This window comes from Echeneis naucrates, chromosome 6 (assembly GCF_900963305.1).
Source record: "Echeneis naucrates chromosome 6, fEcheNa1.1, whole genome shotgun sequence".
Lineage (NCBI taxonomy): Eukaryota > Metazoa > Chordata > Actinopteri > Carangiformes > Echeneidae > Echeneis > Echeneis naucrates.
Window position 1 is genome coordinate 10,945,196 of NC_042516.1, and position 27,838 is coordinate 10,973,033.

At 39.5% G+C, this 27,838-nt stretch overlaps 2 protein-coding genes across 7 annotated transcripts in view; both read left to right on the forward strand.

Annotated features, from left to right (window-relative positions):
• The first annotated feature begins 1,133 nt into the window (after nt 1-1,133).
• LOC115044889 (protein NDRG1-like) lies at nt 1,134-4,381 on the forward strand. The gene is made up of 12 exons (XM_029504198.1): nt 1,134-1,184; nt 1,632-1,737; nt 2,001-2,121; nt 2,238-2,300; nt 2,395-2,455; nt 2,747-2,833; nt 3,054-3,110; nt 3,249-3,415; nt 3,602-3,701; nt 3,847-3,882; nt 3,993-4,044; nt 4,149-4,381. Exons 1-12 carry the CDS (start codon nt 1,134-1,136, stop codon nt 4,379-4,381), a joined length of 1,134 nt encoding a protein of 377 aa, XP_029360058.1.
• Nucleotides 4,382-9,642: 5,261 nt separating this feature from the next.
• LOC115045142 (focal adhesion kinase 1-like) overlaps nt 9,643-27,838 on the forward strand; it is a 54,666-nt gene continuing 36,470 nt past the window's right edge. For all 6 annotated transcript variants that reach the window (XR_003840860.1, XM_029504667.1, XM_029504665.1 and 3 more), the window contains exons 1-4: nt 9,643-9,745; nt 15,266-15,292; nt 25,573-25,859; nt 25,951-26,117. Coding sequence is in view for 5 of the 6 variants with exons in the window: in XM_029504667.1 (XP_029360527.1) it covers nt 9,709-9,745; nt 15,266-15,292; nt 25,573-25,859; nt 25,951-26,117 (518 nt within the window). In the remaining variant the exon portion in view is untranslated. The remainder of the gene's footprint in view (nt 9,746-15,265; nt 15,293-25,572; nt 25,860-25,950; nt 26,118-27,838) is intronic.

The window sequence follows — 27,838 nt, forward strand, 5'->3', positions numbered from 1 at the left end:
AGAAATTATCTTAAGATCATCTTTGGACTCATTTTGGACTTTTCATTTTGTTCCACCTGTGAATGAACAGTAGGTTTCCAGAAGAACCCAGAAGGAACTAACTAATTAATAAAATCACGTGATAATGGCTTTTTCACAGGTGGCATAAAAGAACCCGTTGAATACTTCTTTGCTTTTCAGAGTTGACAAAACTTCTGATCTTAATTAAACTTATCACTTATGACGAGTTGATTTGGCTGAACTGCTGTGTAAGAACTTCTGCAAATGACACACAGAGATCAGAGAAGCTACCCAGATTAAGTTAATTAAGGGTCAAGGTCACTGAACTGTGGTGAGCAGTGTGTCTGGCCACAGGGAACAGATGGCATGCTGAGATTAGACTTCTGACCTGCCTATGATTTGGCTAAAGGTGTTTTGATTCCCCTGATGCCTCACAGCAAAAATAACAACCTTTACTTGTGAAATTTACTTAAAATCTTAAGATCAGGTATCATACTTATCTCAGGACACATCTAATCTGATTTCTCTCCATAAGAACATATTGCTTGCCTTCCACACATATTCAGCATCCATAAGTTACAAGAGCACATTGTTCAATTACAATTTAATGAAAAGCAGCGGTACAGATTTCACAAGCACAGCTCTAGTAGTCATCACAGCTGCAGGTTTTCACAAAATGCGTTAATGAGCATGACAACTCCACAGTGAACTAATGTTTTGGCCGGATGGATGTTCAGGTTAATTCCCTGTAGAAATCCAGTGATGTCTCTGTGGGAATGCAGCAGCCTGAGGTCAGATTAAAACAGAAAGAGGCCAGTTGGCGATGTGTGAGCCATGTTGGAGTTAAGCCTTAGAAAAGAGATCAGCGTCTGAGGGTATATAAACCAGCTCAAACATATGGTCCATCACTTACAAACTGTAGCACAGTCCCAACTCTTATACCTAAACCATCAAGTTATTTATTTCTGTTGGAATGCTGATATCCAGAAATATTCATCAGAAGGATAACTGATTTAGTTCAACAATCAAAAGGAGGTTAAGGATCGAAGAGCTGCCCAGAACAGAGGACAGCTGCTCTGCATCTTTTGCATTTTTCCCCTGTTTCTGCTTTGGTCTACTCTGCATCAGCAGCCATGGTTCTGGAGGAGAATGAGTCTGACTCCGTCTTTGAGCCTCAACTCACTGTGAGTATCACAGAGAGCTGAAGTTACCTTTTTTCTCTAAATAAGTAGTCAATAGCAGTCAGTCTTCTGGATGCAATATTGTTAAAGTCAGGATCTGGCTTCAGTTCAAAGTGGAAGATATCTGACATGATTGGGACTGTGCTGCCAAAAGCTACTTCTCTAACAATTTTATATATTCAAAATTGTCTGTTATATTAACAATTCATAGATCACTTTTTATTCCTTTCAGGAGAGGCTACACCGCTGTTCGTAGTCAATTAGCTTTCTTAGTTTTGTGTTATATCAACAATAAAATCTTAAACAACATATTACATATTGGCAATTTGTCAAGCCATTTATCTCGGGCTGTGCTCAAAGGGCAGGAAAGCAATGCACCAACAGCTAAGACACACAAACAGCATGTGCAGATAAACAGAATATATGACTTAATCAGTGTATTTCTTTTAGGAGGAACATGTAGAGACTCAGTTTGGAAATGTCCACTGCATTATGACAGGGACTCCGAGGGCAAACCGTCCCGTCATCCTGACCTTTCATGATGTTGGACTAAACCGTGAGTCTTATTTCTTAACCCCATCTAAAGTGGACCTAGTGTGGACACAGAATTGATGAAAATAAACGTGCAAAAATGTCCTAACTTTACAAAAGATGGATGTCACATCGCAGTCGATATGAGAGTACTAACTTTACGATACAAGTGTGTATAGTGTGGTATGTACTGGTTTCTGTGTGTCATGTTATGACCATTTTTCTCATTGCCAAACCTAATTCTGTTGGTTAATAGGTCAGTGATGTTTTTGTTTTGTCCTCCTGTAGACAAGACCTGTTTTGAGACTCTGTTTAACCACGAGGACATGAAGGAAATCCTCAGACATTTACCCGTTTGTCACGTTGAAGCACCAGGACAACACCAGGGAGCCAAAACTCTCCCTACTGCGTAAGGAAGCTGTCCTCATTACACTGTTTCCACAGTGGTCTAATGCTTATTTTAATATTGTAAATGCATCATTTTTTATGGTGAATTTGACAGCGATGATTATTCTGGCCTCTCAGGTATACCTACCCTACTATGGACCAGCTGTCTGAAACACTGCCAGCTGTCCTGAAACACTTTGGGTAAGACAAACCTGTAACTCCTCAGGTCTCTCAGTTCACCTGATATTTACCAAACACTTTTAGCCTTTTGACCTTTTGACCATACACTTTGCAGGTTGCGTAGTGTGATTGGACTGGGAGCTGGAGCAGGGGCCTACATCCTGGCAAAATTCGCTGTAAGTTCAAATTTCTTCTGTAAATTAAATTTGAAATTGAGACGGTGAGAAAATATAATTTGACACCTAAATAGAGAAAATTTTAAGTGCAATTTTTTTTTTTCCCTTGTGTACGCAATAAGGTTTATGCCATTGTTACTGATTCCGATGACAAAATACATACATATATAGATACAAATATATGTCTCATAAATCCCAGACACTGTATATGTAACCAACAAATATCTTGGAAATCACATCCATCGGTTTGAGTTGTATGACAATAACATTGGTGCGTGAATATTCCTATAGCTGAATCATCCAGATCAGGTGGACGGATTACTTCTGATCAACATCAATCCCAATGCTGAGGGGATAATGGATAGTGTTGCAAACAAGGTAAACAATATACAATGCTTGTTTATCTTTTTCGATTACCTGTCCAGTATATGGAATTATCTCAACATCTATTTCAAATACATCAGATTGGAAAGAACTGATTGTGATAATTAAACTGCTATGGAGGTTTTTATTTGTCTGTATTTTTACTTTAATCCAAAGGGCAGTGGGTGTTTGTCCTCTCACTAATGCAATTGTGTGTGTTTTGGGCATTTTAAAGATCACTGAGTGGACCCACACTCTGCCAGACACCGTCATCTCACACCTCTTTGGAAAAGTAAGGCATCCTCTCTGATTCAGGGTTTAGTTACCACGGAAATGTATATGTCCAAAAAAACTTAGAAAAATGTCCAGTAATAAGTCTTATATATCAAACACTTAATATCACTTTCTAATTTTCCAACTGATTTTTCAGGATGAGATCCAAACCAACCATGACCTCATTGCTACGTACCGTCACCACATCACAACAACCATGAACCAGTCCAACCTGAGCCAGTTCTTCCGCTCATACAACAGTCGCAATGCCCTTGATGTGGAGAGGCCTGTTCCTGGAGAAAACATCAATGTCAGGACACTGAAGTTAGTAAAAACAATCTTTTGTTCATGTTTAAAAGTACCACTGGTATTGATTTTTTTTCTAAGTTCATCAGTAAAAAACACAACAGTCAGGATGAATTTGTCAACCAGCAAAGTTCAAACTAACAAATAAAACAATTTAATAAAACGATCTCTGCCTGGAACAACAGTCACTCTCCTGTTTTGCAGGTGCTCGACCATGCTGGTAGTGGGAGATAATTCTCCAGCGGTGGAAGCTGTGGTCGACTGCAACTCCAAACTCAACCCCACCAGGACCACACTGCTGAAGGTAAGCAGAAGTTTGTTCAAAATGGATAAAAGAAAAATTAGGAAAACACCTATATGGGCATCCAGAAGGTATATTGTATTAAAAGCATTTAGGTTTGTGACCAAACTGCTTAAAGTCCACATCTGTTTGTGCTTTGCTCTTCTAGATGGCAGATTGTGGAGGACTTCCTCAGGTGAATCAGGTAAGATGGGACATTTTATTTGATACTTTGCTGGCAACACTGGTTAATCTCTCATTTTGACTAATGTTGAAATCTATGTAGAGTCATGCATCAGATTTTTTTCTCCACAGCCAGCCAAAGTGATTGAAGCCTTGAAGTATTTCATCCAGGGCATGGGATATTGTTAGTATCTATAAATTGAACTTAAAATATTCATACACAAAAACTGATTAGTTAGTTGACTTCCTGCTGAATGTCTATAATCCTGTATCTCTTCTTGTATTTAGTATCCAGTGCCAGTATGACCAGGCTTCGCTCACGGACAACCTCCAGCTCCAGCATTTCATCATTTGATGGCTCTCGAAGCCGCTCTCACACCAACGAGCTGCACCGTGGCCGGACACACTCACATGCATCAGAGGAGAAGAGAGGGCGTTCACACACCAACGTCTCCATGGAGAGTATTTCCAACAGCAATCAGGAGCACAGTATCTTAAAGTCCACTGAAGTGGCATACTAGAGTGCACCATGCGCTAAATCCCATGCACTTAATTCAAATTGTACCTCATTGGCTCACCCCAGTTTTACTCTACATGCTTTTAGGCTTTCCTGTCTTGATCCCTCTTCATTGCCCTTTCCACTGCACTATCTTTAGGTGAAAGGTCATAGGTCATCTCTCTCCATCCCACTGTGTCTGTACCTATTTAACCTTTATCCTTTCCTTACCAACTCAGCCTCTTCCTATCTTCCTCCTGCCCAGAGCTGCTACTCTATGTGCGTCCTTTCAGTTATCTCTGTCTCTGTCTTAGTTGTGTTTTTTTCTCTCTCTTTCAGTTTATCTCTTTGTTCTTCCTTCTTTTCCTTTTTCTCCAGTTTGACCCTGATCTGCTTGCTGATTATAAAAATGCACTGCATCTTGTGAAAGAAAAAACCAAAACAAAACTGTCTCGTGTGTTTATCTAAAATTTAAGTGTGTATTCATGTCCATTGAGTATAGCCTAATCAATAAATAAAGACACAATATATCCTAGTGTGAAAACTGGATATTCATAACTGTAGGAATGTGTATTGATTGTATGCAACTGTCACAGCTGTGTATTATTAACTGCAGGAATGTGTTATGAACATACAGTACGCTTTAGCTCTAAATATGTTTGAAACCGGGCTTGTTTTGGGTTTTCTGTGTAAAAAAAAAAAAAAAAAAGATGCTCAGGTTGGATCCTTAAAACATATGACTTTGTGTAAGTGCTGTGTCAGTGATCAATGATTTAGCTGTAAACAAGAAGCTCACAGCTTTTGTAAATTTCGACTATGGATAAATAAAATTGAATAAACTCACAGCTCTAAAGTGAACTGCTTTACATGAACAAAAGAAGGAGTCAGAACGACTCCTAAACCTCATCTCCAAGCAAACTGTAAATACCAACAGAATACTCGACTCTCCTTCATTCTTGTAACATTTGCCGTTTGAAATTCAATAAATAGACGATAGACCGTACCTCTACAAACTTTCCACTAGATGGAGCCCTATAACGTCCTCTGTATTTTTTTTTTTAACTAAACCAGCTTAAAACTGGGCTAGTCTATGTTTGTTGTTTTTCATCCCAATCTTCTGCAGCATCTTCTATATTTTTAATATTATTTATCTGGCCCATCTTAATGGATCCTTTTAATATTGCTTATGGGTAATATTTAGCTGTGCCCTTGGCCAGAAGGTTGGATTAAAGTGCATTGTATAATAGCTATGTCTCTGCGCTTCGTCTCTGACTTGCCCTGATATGAACCATAAATAAAATGAAATAAATAAAACAAAAATTTCAGAAATTAAAATAGTGCTAAATATGTGCCAAATATGCATCAACTCTGAAATCAGAGATTTCAGAATTAATGTCCCCCTTTCCTCTGGTATCTGAAACATCATTTTCACTACATTCACCACTGATTCAAATGAATTTCAATTAAGCTGAACGGTTGCAAGCATCACACACAACACTGAATTACTGTTCCTGGTTTAGCTGTAGAAACATATAAGTGACACACAACATCAAACTCATCACTACAGCATACAGTAAGCCTGTGATCTGCAACTGGCTCAAGGTTGATTTACCCTTTAAATTCTCTCTCATGTTGCTTAATTATATAGAACAGAGTAATTCTGGAAAAGAATAATTTGGTGTGGGGTTTTTTTTCTCCCCCAACAGCTGCCAAGTACATAAATGTGGGATATGCTGGTGGCCCAGCTGATAGAATGTAACTATGATGTCATGTGTTTTAATCCACTTAAGCCTCACTCTCCCACACACTATAATTTACATCACTCTTCTATGTGAATAAAAATAATCTTTGAATTGACAGTGCGTGTGGATGCATTTAGATGTGTATGGATATTAGCTGTTTACATGAATGTACTGTGTGTAGGTGGAACAGTGTGTGTAGGCTGTCAGTAGATGGATTGTTTTGAGCTGTGACTGTGAGATAGTGGAGACACAGATTCAAGACGGCATAATTGCAGTCAGCATCAAAGTCATTATAACTGTGTGTGTGCTGGGTTACATCTTTATTTCAAAGCCTTTTTTGTTTGGCTTACTTTATGATACTATGGTGAATAATGCATGCCAGAAATCTCTTAAGATTTCATGCAAAGATGAGACATCAGCTGTAGCACGACTGTGATTTCTTACGTATATCTACTTTTGCCTCTTACTTCACTGTGCTTTTGTACATTAGTCTCCTGCAAAATCCTCCAAATTTCAATCTGTGCTACGAGAAATATTGCAAGGTTGATTAGATGACTGCTCTGCAAGTACAATGATTACTTTCTCAAAGTGAGATGGACAAAATGGAGAGCAATTTAATTTCAGTGTCTCCCAGCAGCGGTGATATAATGACTGTTTTGTTCATAGACATTAGTGCTGCCCCCCCCACCACTTTTATCTCTTTACCTCCGGCAATTCAGTTTACACAACTTCTTATTCAACTCCGTCACTGATGAGGCAAACAGCCATTATGGCAGAGGATGTGATAATCTGACAGTTACTCTCACTTTCACTCACACTGTGTGGATAATTTCTAATGAACTCTGCCAAGTTATCATCAAGACCTCAACATCAACCAATAAAAATGTCTTATATTCCCTCCACTGTGTTTAGTATAAATGCCCCTGTTATACTTTAAATAATGTAATGTAAATCAATGTTGGCAAGGGCCAACTGGAATATGAAACTGGTAAAGACATATCATTTTAATCTCCTTTGTAAGAGCTCCTTTTTTTCTTTCTCTAATAGGTGATGGTGGATAAAGATGCAAGTACTGGATTTTCCATGACTTTACAAAGCAATAGAGGGAAATTTGAACCCCCACTGCCAAACAAAACATTTTATTTGTCACAACACAATAAAAACATATCAATTCTATATGCTACAAGATATTTAGGATGTGTATCCATCCCAGAGGCAATGGATAAATAATGAGCTTTGTTGTAAGAAGGTATTGTGATCCTCATATTTTCTGTGTTGGAGACACCTGGCTGCAGAGCATCGTTCCCTGATGAATCACTCTGAAGACAGGTTGGACCCCACTGTAACTGTACAGGCTGAGGTCAGCCTAAAACTGGGCAGTTTTCTCTTTGTGGGGGTTATTATAATAATGCATGCCCTTGGTAGAGCCGTGTGGGGGCCCCAGCTGCAGGGCCGGACTGTGAGGGCCCCTGTCCTGCTGTCAGTGAGCACATCCAGCTGCAGCCATGTTGGAAAAGCTCCGGCAGCAGCAGCAGCGGAGCTAACAGCTAACAGCTAACAGCTAACGTCAGTGGACACCGACAACCGGGCACGGCGCTGTTGTGGACAAAAACAGACAGAGAGGCTCATAACGGAGACACACAGACACCGAGCCGGTTCACGTTATCAGCGTGTGTGCGTGCGCGCGTGCGTGCGTGTGTATGTGTATGTGTGTAAAAGCCAACCGGACCGGCCGGGAGAAGGTGCTCGGTGACGGGGAGTAGGTGCGGTCGGGCTCCGGGAGTGAAGCGGGTGAGTATTGAGTGGGAATAGCTATCTGTTAGCTGAGCTAGCTTAGCATGAAGGGAGGGGGGGGTTAACACAGCCACACACACACACGCACGCACACACACACACACACACACACACACACAGACAATGGGGTTAACGCCAATGCTACACGGGGGTGGGGTGTTTTCGGGAGCTGCTGTCAGGATTTCTGGGGCAAACATATCTCGGACTGGACGATAATGAATAAAAATGTGGCGGGCTTGACTCGGCGGAGTCATTTGTATTCCTCGCAGACAGACAGTGGTGCAGTGGCCGAAACCACCCCTCTCCAAATGCCCCGGTAGGTGCAAAGGTCCGAGCCGAGGAGCGTTTCTGCCCTGCAGGGCGACGGAGCCGGAGCCAAAACATCTGGGTTTTGTTCGGCAACGAGTTGCTCAGACGGAGGTTCATCGCCGCAAGCTGCAGCTTTGAGACAAAAAGGTGGCAGTTCTTGATCAACCTGAGCGTCTCAAGTGTTTTTTTTTTCTTTTTAAGGGGTTTCTTGCTGCCTAGTCAGCCACAGCGCTCCAAACTTACCGCCGTGGAAGGCCGATTGAAGGTATACATTTTTTAAAGCAGCTCTGGGTTTGGGGGTACAGATCTTTATCGTGCTTTGTGGGATTACAGTGATATTTCTGTGTGGTTGTGTGAAGAAATAAAATTGGCAGAACTGGATGTGGTGCTCAAATTGTGTCGAGCAGCTCTGAGGATTTGATCTAACAGTTTTGTTGTTGTTTTTTTTTTCCTTTTGGGTTTTGGGGATTTGGGTGCCAAAGCTGCCTCGTCACTTCTTCAGATTTGTGTTTTCCTGCCCTTTTCCCCATCTTATTTCCTGCCTTTACGTGAATCTTCCTGCCCCTGATCGCATCCCTGGACATGTCCTCCAGCAGCCAGAGCAGAGGGTCAGGACCCCACAGGCCTGACCACAGATATTCTGAGGCATTTGAGGAGAAAAAATAAATTATGAATGAATACATAAATAATTATGCATTGACAACTGACCCAGAACATATTTTTCCTGAAGGCAAGCCAGGCTAGGTTTGTTTTAGCTAAATATATTCAATATTTTTAATAATTATGTTTACACCAAAACCTTATTCTGGTAAGTGACTAAGAAAGAGTTTTCATTTGCTATTTTTATGAGGACACCTCCCACCCAATTGATGTACAGAACTAACTGCTTAACCGTTTTGATATTGAAATACCAGTTTAGGTTAATTGCCGCTAAATCTACAATTCATACCTTTTTCCGAGTGTCGTGTGCTCATCTATGGTCAGAGATTGAAAATCCTATTCAGCCACATCAGCACTGATGTTTCCTTTTTCCCATATGCTGAACCTTTCTCTCCTAAATTACCTTTGCAAGCAGAAATCATATTCATACAAATGATGAATAACAGGTATGTTTGTCTCTGCCCTCCCTGTGTCTGTCAGCCCTACCTTCTCTCTCATTACTTCCACTAATCTGAAGAGATAGTGACAGGGAAACCAGCACTGGGGACAGATCGATGTTTGCATCTGTCTGTTGTCACTCAGGGGCAGAGAAAGATGGGAGTCAGAGCAGTGAATAAGAAGTGAGTCAAGAAAGAAGTGGGAAAGCTGAGAAACAAAGGCTCAGGAGAAGGAAGCAGCAATTTGGAAATGAAACTCAGCCCCCAGGTGTGTCAGTCTGAAATAGTGGGCGGGAGTTTTCCCACTCTATCAGTGACAGCGTAGTACAACTAGGAAGTGGAGTCAGGGAAGTGTGGACGGGTGTCTGTGACTACACTGAGGTTCAGTCCTCCGTGTACCAAATGTCAACATGCAGTTCTGGGATATCCTGGGCTGCACCAGTGGAGGTACGTGCATGTGTTATTCAACTGATGGCTCAGGGAATGTGTTTGGCTGGGATTGGACTGGTGTATGGGTCCTCTGTGCTCGGCAGGTAGAGTAGGTCTGGCAGGCTGAGGGCTGGAAAGGAATTTGTGCTGCTTGCCTCTTTGCAAGCAGTTGCATGTGAAAACCTCACAGACAGGTAGAGTGTGGCGCACAAAGACACAGAGTGTCCTGATACAGTGGCAGTCTGCTCTGTTTTCCTTTTAATATATCTGGTTGGTTGCGTTTGACAACAGATTTGACAGATGAACAAACAAATGAAGTGTTTGCTTGTAAATGTTGCGCTGAATCAAGCTAATTTCTTTTTGTTTTTTGTATTTATTTTTTTTTTTGGGGGGGGGGTTCTTTTTATGATTGTAGTACAGTTTTAAATTCCTACACATCTAAAGACTACATACAACTAAAAATATGATATAACTATTTCTGTTTGAGCTCATCATAGTGTAAATATCTCTACTAGTGTTACTGCAGTTTCAAGGAAAAGTGTCACACTACTGCAACACATGATGTTGAACTTACTACACACTACAATTTATGGCTAAGAGGACCATTGACTTTATCAGCCTCATAGTTCATGTTCACGATTTTCTGTGCCTTGGACAGTGATTTTTTCAAAATCATGCTGTGCCCCTAAAGTTGCAGATTTCTGTTCCTGTATAAGTGCAGCATAACAACCATGGGCCACAGTGATCAAATGTCACTTTACTTGTCCACAAAGCTCTATGTAAGAGTGCAACTGATAGCACAGTATGTAGAGAAAATGTCCAAAAATTACACTTCAGGAGAGGTATAATGTTAGAAAGACAATGGTGAACCGTTTTTGTAGTATAAAGCTTGATATTGCTTAGATTGCCTTTGTAGCAAACATATGTCACACAGATGTATGGAAAAGCATTGTGTTGGCAGTAGTGGTATATGAAAATGCGCACATACTTTTAATCTGCAAAGGATCAATCTGCCTTATGATCTTAGTTAAGTTTTCCATCTTGCCTCATTTGTGGTTACTTCATTTGTGCTGTATTGAATTCCAGGACAGCGCAAACTCCAACACCCATCCTGTGCCTTAGGCTTTGTTTTCTGTTATTGCACTGATAGCTATACCTAAGTTCTGTGCTGGTTGTGTCAGATTCTTCATGCCTACTGGCAAGTATCACAAAAGGAGAGAAAACTCTTTTGGATACAGTTCAGAAGTTTGAAGTTGCATGATACATTTAGATCTGCTTACTATTTGTCAGATTACAAATTCTATCAAACAGTTTGATCTTGAACAAATTTATACCCGTTCATTCCAAAAGTCAGAAACTTGGAGAACACTGTTGCAGAGGGTTTGTTGGCGTGTTTGTTTTTATGTGTTTTTTTGGGGGGGACAATGGAGAAACAGACTGTCTGTAAAGACAAGTGAACGTATTACTGGAAACATACGCTCATGTTGTGTCATCATCAGTCTTCCCCTATTTGCGTCCATAGTCTGCTGTTTTGTTTAACTTACTCAACTTGGTCAGCACTCACTGCTAGGTACTGAGATTTTCAAATGGCTTGTATTGCAGTTTATTAAAATATAGCTTTGCTCTGTAGGTTTACAGGCCCACACTGATGTATTGTCAAAGCAACAGGTTAGGCTCCACTAAACAATTTTTTGTGGATTGTTTGTCATTTCCCTATTTCTGGCCAGTTTATGAAAAAAATGTATATCACAAGCACTTCTAATGTCTTGATGACATTGGCTTACATTTGTTTGGAAGTAAAACTGAGCATTCCAGGACCACCTTACTGTAACAGTCAATATGTGATGAATCAAAAGCCCTAACTACTTTGTTTCATTGTATTTTAAGAGTCCATTAATGTATTTGGACTTTTCTCTTCTAGTCTTAACTGAAAATGAAGATCACATCATCAGTCAGATGAATAAAGTAGTCATGAAGATGTAGTTTCAGTACAGATAAAGCTTAGCAGGACTTTTTTTATGTTATGAAGCTAATTGTTGCAAAAAGTGTTTTGAAAGTTGGAACACATTTTAACCTGGGGCAAGCTCTTGAGTATGAACTGATATATAGCAGTTGTTTCATCATGCCATTTCAAGTGATGGTGTTTTTGTTTGTTTGTATTGTTTTAGTTTTTCAGAGTGTAGGAAATTTTCTGTAAGTAAAAAGATTGTGAGGAATTGGTATAAAAACACAAAGAAAATTATAAAAACTATGTAAAATGGTGTAAAAAAAAACAAAACAAAAACAAACCCAACACAGTGTAGCCCTTTACTCTCACCTCATGAAACATTAGACAGATGTGAAGTTTCAGTGGGACCCTAGAAATGAAACCACATGAGACCCCATGAAATGGCTTGCAAAAAGGATTGTTCACAAAAAAAATGTTTAAACTCAAAAAACTGTCATCTTGTAGCTCTGCTCTCTATGTATAGGCAGAAACATTTATTTTTGAAATCAATCAGATTTGTTTCCCTTGTCAAAGAAAAAGACATATCATCATCTAGCTTAACAATATTAATCTCTGACCAAGATTGCAATCTGATGGCTGGTTTTAATCTTGCTGCTGTGTGGATTTGTTTAGTATCGAATGAATCTCTCATGCGTTCATTCATACATCTTCAACCGCTTATCTGTTCCCAGGTCGCGAGGGTTCTGAATGTCTCTTGCTCTCTTTTTCTTTTCTTTTTTTAAGTAATGTGAAAACATACAGGTATACTAAAGACAAATGGGGAAAAATATATTTTAAACTGCATTGTTTTAGTTTGGGAATTAGAAAAAATTAAAAGAACAGCACATGATTTAGAGTTTCTGTTGTAGAAGGAAAATAGTTATCAGCAGTTAGCAATAATGGTGATGAACATATTTGAGCGATGATGCAAACTTTATTAAATTTATGTTTTGTGTACTTTTACTGACTCTGAATTGATGCTGATGCTGATGCACTAAAAATGTGTTGCAACAGACTGTATATGAAATTATTCCAGTGACATCACTTTCATAAACACACAAACTGCAGATGTGAAAAAGGCTGCTGGTGTAAATTAGAGAGTCTTCTGCTTCATTATCCTATTCCCAATAGTACAATACTGGTTTTTATGGCTGCTACTTGTAATGACAGCGCTGTGACTGGTGTGACTTTATTCTACTCTCTGATGCTGCACTCAGTCCTGTGCCACTCCAATCTGTTATGTACTCTTTTCTGATAGGCTGATCAGTGCAGAGGCGTCGCAGAGGCTGTTGTTGTTTTCTTGATGAGAATGGAGTTGTGCAATGCCCCTAGCTCAACTGCACAGTAACCTCTATGCTATATAGCCAGAGGCAATAGTTTTCTACCCTGAGTGTGAGAGAGAAAAAGGCTAAAACCATGAGGAGGGGGGAGATATGTGATAGAGTAGGAGGGAGAAACTCTGAGTAGTGATGATGCAAGGAAAACATTTTAAGCAGTTCCTGTGACAGATGTTTCAGTACTATTTTAATGATGCTTCTTGCTCATTATTTGTAGATGTGGAAGATTAAAGTTGGGTTTTAGGGAAGGTCACTTCTGGTTTAGCATGTCTCTGCCAAGACGATTGTTTGGGACCAGAAAGATGAGTCTCTCAAGTCATTCTTCTGAAGCTTCAAACATTTCACTATCCACTGAAAAAATAAAAGTGTATGTGAAGGGAAATGCGTTGGCAAATTTATAGGTCAATGGAGTGTCAGTATCCTATTCATAGGTATACTTTAATGCCAAAAAACATTTCAATAAATGCTAAAGCCTCCTTTACCCAATGTACTGCCAGTCCTGGCTCAAAACTGCTCAGTGTATTGAAGCCTTAAATGTTACATTTGTCACTAGTGAATTAAAGAGGCAGAGTGAGGCAGAACAAGAATAATGCCTGCATTGGTGGTGTGGTGTTTTTGTTAATAGCATCATCTCTGTAGCCAACATTTTGGACACAACTCTGCCAGGAACAAACTGGATTATGTGATTAGAGGAAATTATGTGAAATGGCGGAACACATGGTGAGCAGCATTGAATGAAAGTAAAATCTTTGAGTCTAAGTTACAACCAAGATGTTATAACTCAATAACCCACATAATGTATCACTAGTCAGCTCCTAAATGGTCTCCCGAAAGATGGCCCCAAGTTTGTTTTGTATAATGCTTTGTCAAGCCAACTTTTTTTTTTTTTTTTTTTTTTTTACTAAGTATTATATTTTCACAGAGCTGTTACCAACAATTTAAATTAGTTTAAGTTACACGAGCACTGTTCGCTGTTTCTTTTTTGCACCTTTTATTTTTCCACCTTTTCAGTCTGAACAAACTCAAAATCTGTTAAACGATAAAGATATAATATGCAATCAGGAAAAAATAGAAAAATCAAATGATACAAAAACGCTGTATTGTCGTCAGTGTATGGCATAGAATATACAGCAGTAACAGGTTGCATGGAAGTGGGACACATCTTTTATCTTACATATATGATAAGACATAGCCTTGGCATCCTACTTAGCATGACACTCCTGCGTCTTGTCTGTTGCTTAGTAACAGATGTTAGCATAGCTTCAGAGAGGTGGACATTTAATCAATTTGCTCATTTTGGCTTCATTTTACTTGAGAATGGAGCTCAGAATCAGTGAAACCATATGATACAAGAGCATCGAACAGGATATGAGGGTTTTGAGGCAGATTTGACTTGGGTTGAAAGAGGTCAGTGCTTGAAATTATTGCACCATGAAGGGGAAGATGTAATCTGCAAAGTCATGAGTCATGTTTGACAGGAATCTAGCACATATCAGAGCCTCCTGACTCATTAGAATGGCTGCACAGTCACTTAGTGCTGACAGACACATAAACCAGTGGATGTCCTTACTGTGATAAGACATTGACTCTTGTCAGTCAAAAAAAGTAGTGATGTGTTGTATTGTATGTATATCATTTAGTTAGGACAGTTGTACGCTCCAAATCATGAAAGCCTTCTTTTATGAGACTGATAGTTGTGTCATTAAAATGACAACAGGCTAACCACTATGCCACCCTGCTGCCATTTAGTCATTGTGTAAACTGAAAAGGAATTGAGAGCAATTTAATAATTTGGTCACAATCGCTGATAATTGGTTGATCATGGAAGTCATTTATAAAGTGTCCTTTCTGTGAAAAGCTACACTTCACCAATATTTAATTCATTTTCCTCTGCCTTGCTCGTGCTCTTTTCTAATGCTACATGTCTGTGATTATGCACACATTGTTTTTCTATGATTTATGTTATTTATATTTGCTATAGTTTAATATACATAAATATAAATAACCCATTGCCATATATACATATAGGTATTGTTTATCTTTGTCTGTGTATAAAAGTCAGTTTACTGACGATTAGTTGCAAAATCTGTTGAATTTGTTGGGTTAGGTGTGTGTGCCATCACTTAATCCAGTCATTTCAATGTAACATGATTTATACATAAACACACAGTAAAATGACCCCCCCCCCCCCCCTTTTTTTTTTTTTTTTTTTAGATATTTCCAGAATATCATACTACGCTGGTAAGTACAGATTTTATACTTTTTTTTTCCTTTCAGACAAGTGTTGCCATATTTCCTGCCAGCTCCTGGTAGAAATGAAACATTTTACTGTTCTAAGAAATATGTGAAAATGTGTAGCATCCACAGTTAGGTGGCTGGTCGTAGTCCCCAAGACATCAACTGTAGCTTTCTGAGTTGTGGTTTTAAAGCTCGGAGTGGGCTGCTCCACAGCTGACAGTGCCTGACTGCACGAAACTGCTTGCTATTTAAAATGTTGGCAGAGATGTGGGCTGTATATGGAGCTGACTCTTTAGTGCTTGCTGGTTTGTGACAAGCCTATGGCTAGTTTTTTATTTTTTTATTTATTTATTTATTTATTTTTTTGCATTTACATGTTAGCTATGTATTTCTGCTCCAGAGGTTGCTGCTTGGCATCAGCACATCCTTTCAAGTTAGTTTATGCGATGTTGTCTGAATTCTTACATCACCAAGGTTTTCTTTCCGGCCTCATTGAATTAAGTTGTTTTCGGGCAGAGGCTATGAGAGTCTGATATAATTTTCAGCCGCTCACATTAAAATGAAAAGTGCTGAGTTGGTTTGTTTTTCATACTAATGAAACGATTCAGACTTCTTTTATGTTTAACAGGAAATTCTGTTCTTTGCCTTTGTCTTGACTCACACTTACAGAGGGCTGGTGTTACTGTGTTATGGCTGGAGGTAGAGCCGAATAATTTCAGAAGCATATTTAAGACAATTGGCCCTTAGCGGTAGTCTCTCTATTGCTGTTGCTAAGTAACTGTTGATCCTCTGTCTTTGAGCAGGACTGTGCATATTTGGAGCTGAAAACTCATCATTTCAGGCAGCACAGTGGTTAGCGCTGTTACCCCCCGACACGAAGGTTGTGAGTTTGGTTCCCGGGCCTGGGGCTTTTCTATGAGGACTTTGTGCTTGCATTGGTTTCCTCTCGGTACTCCAGTTTCCTCCCACCGTCCAAAGACATGCATGTTCAGGTTAATTGGTGACTCTAAAGTCTGTTGGTAAGTCCGGAGGTCTGAGTCTGAATGGTTGTTTGTCTCTGTCTGTCTCTGTGTGTTGGCCCTGCAATGGACTGGCGACCTGTCCAGGATGTACCTTGCCCAATGTGAGCTGGGATTGGCTCCACCACCCCCCAGAAAAGCAATGAAAGATGAATGAATGAACTCCTAATTCCTAGCTCAATGCAGAATTTAACTTTTGCAGGTCTCATGTGTTGTCAAAGTTGAAGGAAATGTGATAGCAAAAGTTTTCGGTAAAGTAACAGCAGCAGTCAGTTTGATTTGTAATCTGTAAGGACTATTGTTAGTGCTGATGGTAAGTGTCACAAGTTTAGTTTGGTGGAAATCATAATGAACATAACCTTCAGCCTCTGTAGCTAGATGTATTATGCAATGGAACAATAATAAATGTTGATGAGACCCACACCATCTGCAGCCACAGCTTGCAAAGCAAAGGGTGGTTTAAAAGTTAGTGATTCAGGGAAAACAAGGTTACAAAAAGATTATGCAAAAGGAATTTTTTAAGTTCAAAAAGGTTTTTATTCATGTTCTTCTTTTCATTCTTATTGTAAAAATTACATTGTTAGTGGGTTTTTATTCAACTTTTACTATCTCACGATTCAATTCAATTTTTGGGACTACAATTCAATTCAAAACGATTTGATTCATAATGATTTCTGCTTCAATCTATAGGTGTGTAAAGGATCCTCATGATCTACTCCAGTCTGCTTTGCAATACAGAATGACAAATGGAGACATTAAAGTGTCTTCACATTTATTACATTTTAAACCTTTATCCATGCTTCAATGGAATTATTGCTACTGTTGCATAAAAGCAATATCACATATTGCTTAAGTAACAAAAATAAAAGTGTTTCTAAAAAAAAAAAATAGTGCAACATGGGTTCCTCATTTTGCAAACCTTGAACACTGTGAAGCTCACGTCAAGCTCAGTCTTCCCTGGCAATTCGGTAAAGAGGGCCCCATGAAATCCACTATCACAGAATCACGGATTAGACATTAAAAACGCAATTCATTATGAACAAAGAATAACAGAACTGGCCATGACTATGAAGAAGCGTTTGCAACCTTAACAAAGTTATTATTTAACCCAATATTTTTGCTAAATGCTGTGAAGCATTATGGTTTTCATTTTAGTGACATAGTTATCAGGTTAGAGTGGATGTACATCGTCATGTCTGGAAAAGGCAAACCATATGTTATTTTTAACCATTTTAGCAGCTGCATGTGGTGACAGACACTGTTTTGACACCTTTTGTGTCAAATTAAATCCAAAATAATGCAACACAACAGATGTGAACACCCATCCCTGTTTTTATCCCAGAGACCAGCAACAGCAGCTCAAACACACATACACATCCCGCATGTCTGGAAGTCAAACCATATGTTACTACACTATACTATAAGATTATTTCATAATACAACAGATTTTTTTTCGGTAGTGCCTGATAACAGTTTTGGAAGTTGTGGCAAACAATAAGTTTGGAACTTCAGACCTGATAAAACTTTTTATTTTAACTTTTATTTTAGCAGAATATCTGACAGCTTGTTATTAAACTTGCAGGTTTTTCTGTTTGATGCAAAATCTGAAAAATATACAGACTTGCTCTTGCTTATCAGTGTATATCACATTAATCACCATCTGATCATTGTTGGTGTTTTGCAGCTGGAGGCTGAGATGTAAACTGTTTACGATCATCTTTGCTCTGGAACATCACATGGGTTGAATGTCAGTATTTACTGCCACAACTGGCACGATGCAGCAGCAGGTGAAATATGTGTGAGCAGAGAACAGGAAGGGAGGACAGAGGGCAGCAGAGATCTTTCATGGTCTGTAGAGGGAGACAGACAAGGGGGAGGGATGAAGAAAAGAAATACAAAGGGAAAGTGTTTGAAAGGGTCACAGAGAGGAATTTGCATTTTTAGTGGCTAAGCTCTGATCCTGGTAAAACCGTGTGTCCGTGCGTGTGTGTGTGTGTGTGTGTCAGGTTTGTGCTTTATGATATGATATGCCTGTTTACAAAAATGTAAGTACTGAAGAGAGACGACATGTTGGCATATTTAGAACTACTGTCCAATCAGTTCACCTTGTTTCCACTTTATTAACTCTTCATTACAATTGCTCTCTCTCTCTTTCTGCTCTGCTCTCTCTGTCTGTGCACAGTGCACACCCACACACCAACACCAACATCCAACTGCCTCCCTGGTCCTGCCTGTCAGTGAGCAGAGCAGCTTTCCTTTTTTGCAGCATTGTCACAGCAGCTTATACCAAAGACACACCAGGGGAGACACACTTGGCTCACACATGCACACACTGACTTTGAGGATCTTGCACACTCACTCCCACTTTTGCTGACTCTCACACAGCTTCTCACATACACACTCATGTAAATGCCAGCTCGCTTACCCACACGCACATGAAATCCTGTATACACATATTTTTTAGCTTACACACATACCTTTACTGCTCCACGGTCTTTTTGGTCCAATCATTGTGACTGCTCAACACTCACTCAGTATAGGCTACTGTATGTGTTTGGCTGCAGCTGTGTGTGTGTGTGTGTTTACAGTTGGAAACGGTGTTATGATCTAGTTGCTCTTCTGCGGCTGTAGAAGAAAGCTTTCAGAAGCCAGTCTGAGCAACACGCCGCTGCCTGCCTTCAAAACGGATTTACTCCATCATCGTTCTTGTGTACCTGGCTCTGCCTCAGAGCTTTTTTTTTTTTTTTTTTTTTTTTTTTTGCTTCACCTTGCCTTTCAGGTCTCTGTCACTTTATGTCTTTTTCTGACATCAGACACCTGCTCTGACCTGGTTAACTCCTGCAGGCTCAGAGCATTGTGGGAAAGCTTTGGAGGATGTGAGTTCCCACTGCTCCCTGGGGTTTCTCAGCTTTCTCTCTTCATCTTGCTCACTCTATATCTTCTCCTCTCCCTTTCTAAATGCGCATTCTTCTTAAGTCTTTCCTTCTTTTCTGTGCTCTCCTAGACACCTCTTTCTCTTCTCTACATTTCCTATTTCCTTTTCCTTTGCTCGCTTTCTCTCTCTCTCTCATGCGTCGGAGGCTCTCTACCTCAATATGCTCCATTTCTTGACACCACTCTTCGCCCTACATTTTCATCTCTTCAGTGATGCCAGTAGCTTCTTTCTCTTATCCTTATCTTCTCTTCAAAACATTATCGTGGATTTACAGAAGAAACAACTTTTTCTTGGATAACGGTACTTTGATGTAATTACACAGTCTTTACCTGCAAGGATTGTCACTGTTATTTTGTAATCTACGACTTCAGATTTTTGGCTGCAGGGAAGCCATTTTCTTTGAATATCACTTCAAGCATTGATTAATTGGATCAGCAGTGCCACACAGAAGACCTGAACATTTTGAATACATTTTGGGGATTTATTGAACTTCAGGACAGCCCAATGAGCAGAGAAATCATCCCACAACTACAGATTGCTCTGTGAAGCTTACACCCCAAAGAAGTGTCCTTGAGCAAGTTCCTGAATTCCCTCCACCCACGAGGGCTCAGTCTCTCTGAAGTGAAGATGCACGAAAAAAGGAACTGCCTTAGAGGGATCATTGCATATCACATTTCACAATGGCAAAGGTATTTTGCTAGGATCAAGGGCCGTGAAGTAAATTAGGATGGATTGATTACTAAAACCACAACCCCCATGCCACTTCCACACAAGTAAGATGATGTTTCAGCAAAAAGTACAGGAGCAGACATAATGCCTGTGATCAGTTGCTTGGATTCCTGCACCAGATACTTTACTTAAAAGAAAAGAATTCCTCACCTTCGGATTGAGTTTGCTTTGTATTGTTCTTCAGGCTGGACCATTGTGAGCAGCTGAGTCAGACCTTTATCATTGTGTTATTAAAAGGTGAAAATGTTTGGAGCATCCCTATCAGCTGGACTCCCACCATGATGGATGTGGAGCAGCGAAGCAGCTAGAGCATAGAAAGTCACTGACTGGTATTCATCCAACCTCCTGTGGGGTTACTTGCTGTCTCGCCAGATTTTAGAGCACAAAGGATATTAGACATCCTCTGTTTCCCTTCACTGGTCTCTCTCTTTTACTGGATTCACTTGCAGTTCTGGGACACCAGTCTTTATATATATATATATATTTTTTTTGTTCTATTGCATTTCCTGTGGCTGACTTGTGGCTAAATATTGCACAATGGATATTATCACCCCTGAAACCAGTGGCAGCCCAGGTATCAGCACAGCAAGTCTCACATTCTAACTTTTAGAAAAACGTTTGGATCACTGCCGTTGTTCATCTTCTTATTGAAACCTATATGCCAGGAATTTTCAAGAGTTGCAACAAGCCAATCAGGAGCCAGCCCGTCAGATCAGGAGTTAATCTTGGTCCTTGGCTCTATGCTGTTTTTGGGGCCCAGCACTTTTGTCGGGGTCCTGTGGCCAGGCCTGGAACTCCCCCTCCAGAAACCAGATGGAGAGCAGAGGCTGCATCCCTCTCTGCTGGAGCAAGGGGGCTTGCATTTATGCACAGCACCCTTTACCAAGTATGTACTTACAAGTGTAGAAATACAAGGTTTGGACACACTTTCTTGAATGAGAAAATGTGTCCAAACCTTTGACTGGTAGTGTATATTTATGCAAACATGCAGCATAAAAACTGAATGCAAATTCAGTAATAGAAAATGAAGAAATGGGCATGTGAACACATTTTCTTAACTATTTACAGTGTATTTTACTAAATATTTTATCATCCACAATTATGTAATAATAGCTTCTAACCACTGGTCATAAAATAGGAAACAATTTCTTACTACATTGCAGAATGGGTGTCTGTTCTGGCAAGTTTTTTTTCAAATTAGAAATATACTTTTAATCCATCATCATGATTTTTAAATATCGTTTGCCATCCCCCAATATGTCTCCCATTACATTTTCTATCAGTTCATTACATTGTTTACTTTAGCCATATTTTCTACATCATGAAGTTTAAATCTGACTCTGGAAGTTGGTAAAAGTTTCAATCTTTGATTTTAAAGCATAACACTCTCTGTTCCCTAGTCCTTTCTTATCTATTTTACTGCTGAAGAGAGATGAGGTCAGTTAAATCGTGACTAATAAAGTTAATAAATGACAATTTTATGGCAGCTATATACACATATACAAGCACAAAATCATTGTCCAAGTCCCTTCTGCCTTGTACGATTAAATGGAGATGACATTAGGACCAGCACTGATCAGTCACATAATGTATCATATGCACTAATTGGCTTTAAGTTTCCATGTATCGATAATTTAGATCTTTGGCAAAAGACAGAGAGAGAGAGTGTAAGAGGAGCAGTTTGCAAGAGAAGGAGAGCAGAGGAAATTGTTTGAGGATGAGGGAAAGATGAAACGGAGGAAGGAAGAGTGGTGGTTCAATAGGACAGAGGAATCAAATGAAGATGCAAAGTAAGCAACTAAAACGTCTCTGTGCATGTGAGATGAGCTACAGAAAGAGATAAAGAGAGGGGAGAAGGAAAGAGTTGCAGATGAAAAGAGGGCAGCAGAGGGAGGGGAATGTAATGGATCTGGGATGTGGAGAAGAGGAATGGAGAATAAGATAGAATTGGTAAAGAAAGGCATGAAAGGATGGATAAATATGGGCAATGGATGGTGAAGGGACGGTGAAAAAGATAGAGGCCACAGCTCCCCCAGGACTGTGCTAACCCCAGTAACCCAGATACTGGTTAGACAAGGAGATAAAATGTCCTTCTACTGCTGCAGGACAGAGCTCAACGCCAGCCTTGTGTGGTTTAACAGGCTGAGTGTCATTCAGTGAAGCCCCACTGAGTTGATTTGATTCCTCTCTTTGTGAGGTAGTGAGGGCATGCAAGAGGAGATTTAATGCAGTTATGGCAAGTAGAAATTGGTGCGATGAGAAATGGTTTCATTTGTCTGGTGTTGTGCAGTGGACCTATATTTAAAACAGTAATTAACGTACCATTAGAGCCACATTATGATGCCCTAAATCTGCGTTTGCAGGGTATATGTTTGAGTTTATGAATAAGGACCACAGTGTCTTTATGGTTTATAGCTATCATTTGTTTTGATGGCACAATGCACAAAATCCAGTGCTGTCGACACAGCTGTTATAGACCCAGCTCTAAGAGCTTTCCAAGCTGGATGTTATTGAAAAACCAAAGACTTTGAAAGATTTTGGATTTGCACAATAAAATGTAAAAATGTGATATTATTCTTACCTAAGTTACATTATACGGAGTCCATCCTACTCGTTGGTAGCCCTTGTGATTTTACATCTTATGTCTGAACACTAGTTCTTGAAAAAATGCTTCATTAGGCTGTATGTAGTATTTAGGTTAAGGTTACATGTTTGAATTTGCACCACCATTGTGTTCTGTGTCAGTACATGCAGTGTTGTTATAATATTTTAGTGCTTAATATCCAATCTGATTACTGAGTGAGTGAGCTGAGGCAGATGGTTTACTGTGGTTTGTGACTCTATGGCTCCTCTGGCAAAACTCTTTCTATTTGAAAAATGATTTCCAGTCAGAATAATTACTCCAATACATTTTTAACATGGCACTTTCATTTCATCATGTCCAAAGAAAATAAAACGTTACAGTAGAAGCACTCACGACAGTAGGACGTGGGACGTAATGGAATTAAATAGTCTGTTGTGCCTTTACAACAAAGACAGTTCCAACAACAGAAATTAAGTCTTTAGTAGTTCAAGCTTCCTTCCATTTCAAATGCAGCAAGGATCTTTTGTTTAATTCAGGGAGCCTTGGAATTTGAAGTAATCCCTACAAACAAACAGAGGCCTGTTCTTTCTATATATATATATATATATATTTTATTGTTTTTTATTTTATTTTATTTTTTATTTAGTTTTTTATTTTTATTTTATTTTTATTTTATTTTATTTTTTTAACTCTCAGCGTCAATTAAAAATGTGCGAGTCAGATGGTTTGCAATGCAAAACTTCACTAATATGTGTATTGTGACCAAAGAGCCAGTAAAGCCAGTACTACAAGTTGTCTTTTTGAGTGTGTGTATTAATCACAGTCAAAGGATTCATTGGATAGACACTCTGTAGTTATTGTTAAAGTAATATGATATAGTGGTGTACTGGTCCAGTAGTGTCATTGCAGGAATACTGTCATATCATTTTAATTGGATGTTAATAGTAATTCTAAGATGGATATTTGCATTTAGATCTGCTCCATTCTGTTGTATCTGCGCCCATGCTTGTGACCATTATACACTCAACTCATCAGACCCTCATTGTGGGACATGCATCTGTATTGGAGCACATTGGTAACATTATTGATTGATACAACAATTAAACAAAAAAGTTCATAACATTTAAGATGATAATAAGGATGTCTGATGACGAGTGAGAGGATTTCATGTCACAACAACTATGGCAATTAAAACAATCATGCAATGCCACTGTAGATGTCTTTGCATGTAATTATGTGTACAAACCATCCATTTTTATACACACACTAAACTGATATAGGAAGTCTTTATAAGATTGCTGAGTCAAGTTATTAGATGGAACACTTCTGTTGCAGTCATTTTGAGGTCACACACACGCACACAGACATGTATTCTTTCTTTGACGAGGCAACTGGAGGTCAAGTTGTTAAAAGTGCTGAAAGCAACTTCCCCGAATCTGTCTCCATATTTTTCTGTTTCTTTCTTCCACTTTTCCTCCGTATGAAGTGTTCTGACCATGACCTGAGTACAGCAAAAAATGCTGGATGTCGTCGCGTGATGCCAAAAGTGTTTTGTTTTTTTTTCCCCTGCTTGCTGCAATATTGAAATAAACAGGAGTGACAGTAACTGTCAGTTTTCTCTAATCAGGGACAGGGACCAGATCTTGGGGCAGATGATGATGATGTAGGCCACAGTTCTTTTTGTAGAAAAGATCCACAATGCATGAAATTATTTGTTCAGATTCATTTTACTTGTGTCATGATGTTACAGCCAGTATTCACCAGTCAGCTGAAACTGTTCACTGGAGTGATGATGACTCAACAAGGCCTGCTGGGATATCCAGGAAGTCACAATATGACACAGGAAACTGCAAAGTGCACATGGACAATATGTGTGAAGATGAAACTACAGTAGAAAGTGGGCAGTAATTAAAATAAGGATGTTTAACAGGATAGTTTCTCTCTATTTTTGCTTAGTTATATTTTTCTTACCATCGCAGCATTTGTTGTCGGAGACGTATTATTTATTTATTACATCTTTGCTAATCTTGTTTTTGCAAATTTGCCAAAAGGAACAGCGTCTTTATTTAGAATACAACACAACATTTAGTAACTTATATAAAACCCAGAGATAACAGTTTTACTTGAAATTCTGCATCACAGCATCACACCAGTTCCTTTTATGCTATTACGTTTATATAAAATTTACTTTAAGATTTTAGAAATGGAAAGAAATGGTGTGGTCAGGGAACATGAGTCTGTAGTATGAGCTGGAGGTCATACCAGTGGGTTTACTATGTCCAGAACAATTTGGCAGATCAGATCTTAGGAAGCACCAGATTCCAAACTAGCTGAGCAGCCCTGTGGGCACAGCAATGATCTGATTGGCTGACTTGGGGCTGTGTCAGTGAATTGCTGTTAAATGTATTGCTTGACAAGATTGACTTCCTAGGTGATGTAACAGTTTTTCTGTCAGTCTGACCCACAGTTTGAGAATTTATTTAAAGTAACTCACCTGATTTATGTTGGACTCCGAGTCCATTAAGTCCATCCAAAGGACCTTGCATCAGTATTTTGTGGGTTATATTGACTATTTTACTCAGTGACTGACTGGCACTTGAACCAATTTTTCATTCATTGGCATGCAGTATATGCAAGTGTGCATATTTCCTCCTGTCATTTGACAATTATTTGTTGTTAGGGTATTGTTTTGTTGTCCGTTATCCTCCTGGTATTGTTGTGTATGAGTTCTTGATGATGGTCTTCATGATTATTAATGCAGCTTGTTTTGTGCCATGACAAATGACAAAATGTAGCATGATTGACAGCTTGGTGGAGACTGTGATGCTGTTTGAGTTGTTATTTTTATTGTCGTTTGCATTATTAATATGAATTTATTACTTGTGTTTTTAACACGAGTTTGAATGTTTAAATTCAAATCTTCCCTCATCTTTTCTGTGTAATGTTTTGTTTACAAACCTGTCATATGACTTCATGTTTTGACTAGTGCCTTCTATTTATTTCTTTTTCATTTTAGAATATGACGGCCAGTTAGCCCCAGCAGGAGCATTTGAGTCAGGCATGGCATCATCTTCCTACTTGGAGCCTAACCTTAATCACTCCGCAGCAGGTGGTTGTGGGGTTAAATCCCGGTCTGGGATGCCTGGTGGGCCTGGTGCTGGTACTGGAAACTCTGCAGGAGGCCTTGAGCGGCCCCCAGGCTCCATGGACCGAGTTCTCAAAATCTTCCATTACTTTGAGACAAATAGTGAACCATGTACATGGGCTAGTAATATCAGGCATGGAGATGCAACAGATGTTAGGGTAAGACACACAAGCATTGTGGACCTTTCTATCTGTCCATTGTTGTTTCCTTGCTTCTCACCTTCTCCTTTATTACCCATTGCTTCAACAGGGTGTTATCCAGAAGATAGCAGAAATCCATAAATTGCGCTGTGTTTCCTCTCTGGGCCTGCGTCTCACCCATCTGCACTCTGATGCTCTCCATTGGTTACACCCGGATTTGGGCGTGTCTCACATCAGGGAGAAATATGAGAAACAGCACCCCCAAGAGGAGTGGAGGTAGAATTGGATTCAATGTTGCACACTGACTGTCTCCTCCCATGGCCCATTCATTTGCCTTTTTCTCCAGATGTACAAGAGACATACATTTATATGGGCAATAAGAGTGTGATCAGTAATCACTGAGCAGGTCTGGATCTTGCTGTCCCTAAAACACCACTTTTGATTATGTTGATTATGCCCCCGTCTGTTGTTTAAGTAGCTGCGGATTGACAGTAATAGGTGAACAGAGGGCCACCTTGCAAACAAACTTTACTCTCATCTGGGGAGGACAAGACGATGATTATCAAATGTTTTATGGCACAACACAGAAGGTACATTCATTTAAGCTGCTAACATGCCAACCAACATTTTATTCATTCATTTTCAACCTATCATACAGGGTCCAGCTGCATATGGTCCCAATTAAATATTACAGCCAAGTAATTGATATTGAATAGCTCCCTTTTTACAACCAACCCTGTTTTGATTTTTTCGAGATTCATTTTAGTTTCTTCTGACATCTGTATGAATACACCCAAATAATAGTAAAATAATAGAGGATTTGTGGTATTTACCAAATTATTTGTTTGAGGTGCACACACATGCAATGAGTAGCGCTTGATGAAATTTTTTGTTGTCTATTAGTACATTATGGTTTATTAAGCCGTTAATACCTTATTTAATGCACCTAACGTGCTTTTCTCTGGGAAAGAATATTCATTGTTTCTCTCTGCTACTTGGGATTTTGATAGCAGCACAGTCCCTTTTCAACATATACTGTTAATATTTTATTTTCAACAAAATACTGTGCTGACTTGTAGCCACACCTAATTGGTATTGTTAACAGCACTCCTTAAAATTCAGTCCATTGTCCTGCAGTTGATGGGTTACACCCAAAATCATTACAATTGAAATGAATTCAAAATAAACAAGTTGTTCACACCAATAACATGCAGCAGAGCAGCTCTGCCAGTTGTTGCAGCTCTGCCTTGGAGGGCGGTGGAGCTACAAGCCCACAGGAGCTTCTGTTTCTGCTAAGCTATTGTTAGAACAGCAGCAGCAGTAGCCCTGGGGATGGACTGACTCTATCTCACTCCTATTTCACTCCCTCGCATGCTCTTTCATTCTGTCTCGTGCATTCGCACTCGCTCCTTTTCACTTTGATCTTTCTCTACATCCCTCTTTCCCTGATCTCTCACATCTGCGTTTTCTCTCTTTTCATCCAGCTCCCTCTTTTCTCTCAAACATGCATCATTTTTTCTCTTCTCACTCTCTTTTTGGTTCATTCATTATAGAATGGGGATGTTTTATTCATTTTGTCCTCAACCTTGATTTCCTTTGTTATCTAACTACAGGACTGCAGCATGACAGCAACTCAGAACTCACTACTCTCCTGACCCATTTCTCTCAGCTGTTGTCACTGCAATATGTCAGTCATAAAATAAAATGTGGCTGTAAACAATTATGGCCCATCTGGATACTTCTGTATCACAGCTATCTGGCAAGTGTAACAGCAGGAATTTCATTATGCTTTATGGCATCACAAGGTTATCACGTTCAGTTAGTCCACTGTCAGCAAAATATGACACTACATCTCAATGTGCCACCAGACAGAAACATAGTGAGTAGAAGGGGAATCTTTCAACCTAAGCCCCACTTTTGGCTGCCAGCCATATGGCTGAAGTGACTTTGAGCAGGATGCAGAATGTGCCAGTTCCATGGCTGACATGTGCTTTAAC

What these genes read in the sequence shown, in the direction of transcription:
- LOC115044889 (XM_029504198.1), top strand. Translation starts at nt 1,134, where the DNA reads ATGGTTCTGGAGGAGAATGAGTCTGACTCCGTCTTTGAGCCTCAACTC. An exon ending in GCCAAAACTCTCCCTACTGC is followed by an intron (nt 2,122 to 2,237) that starts GTAAGGAAGCTG and finishes CTGGCCTCTCAG; the next exon opens with GTATACCTACCCTACTATGG. An exon ending in ATCAATGTCAGGACACTGAA is followed by an intron (nt 3,416 to 3,601) that starts GTTAGTAAAAAC and finishes CCTGTTTTGCAG; the next exon opens with GTGCTCGACCATGCTGGTAG.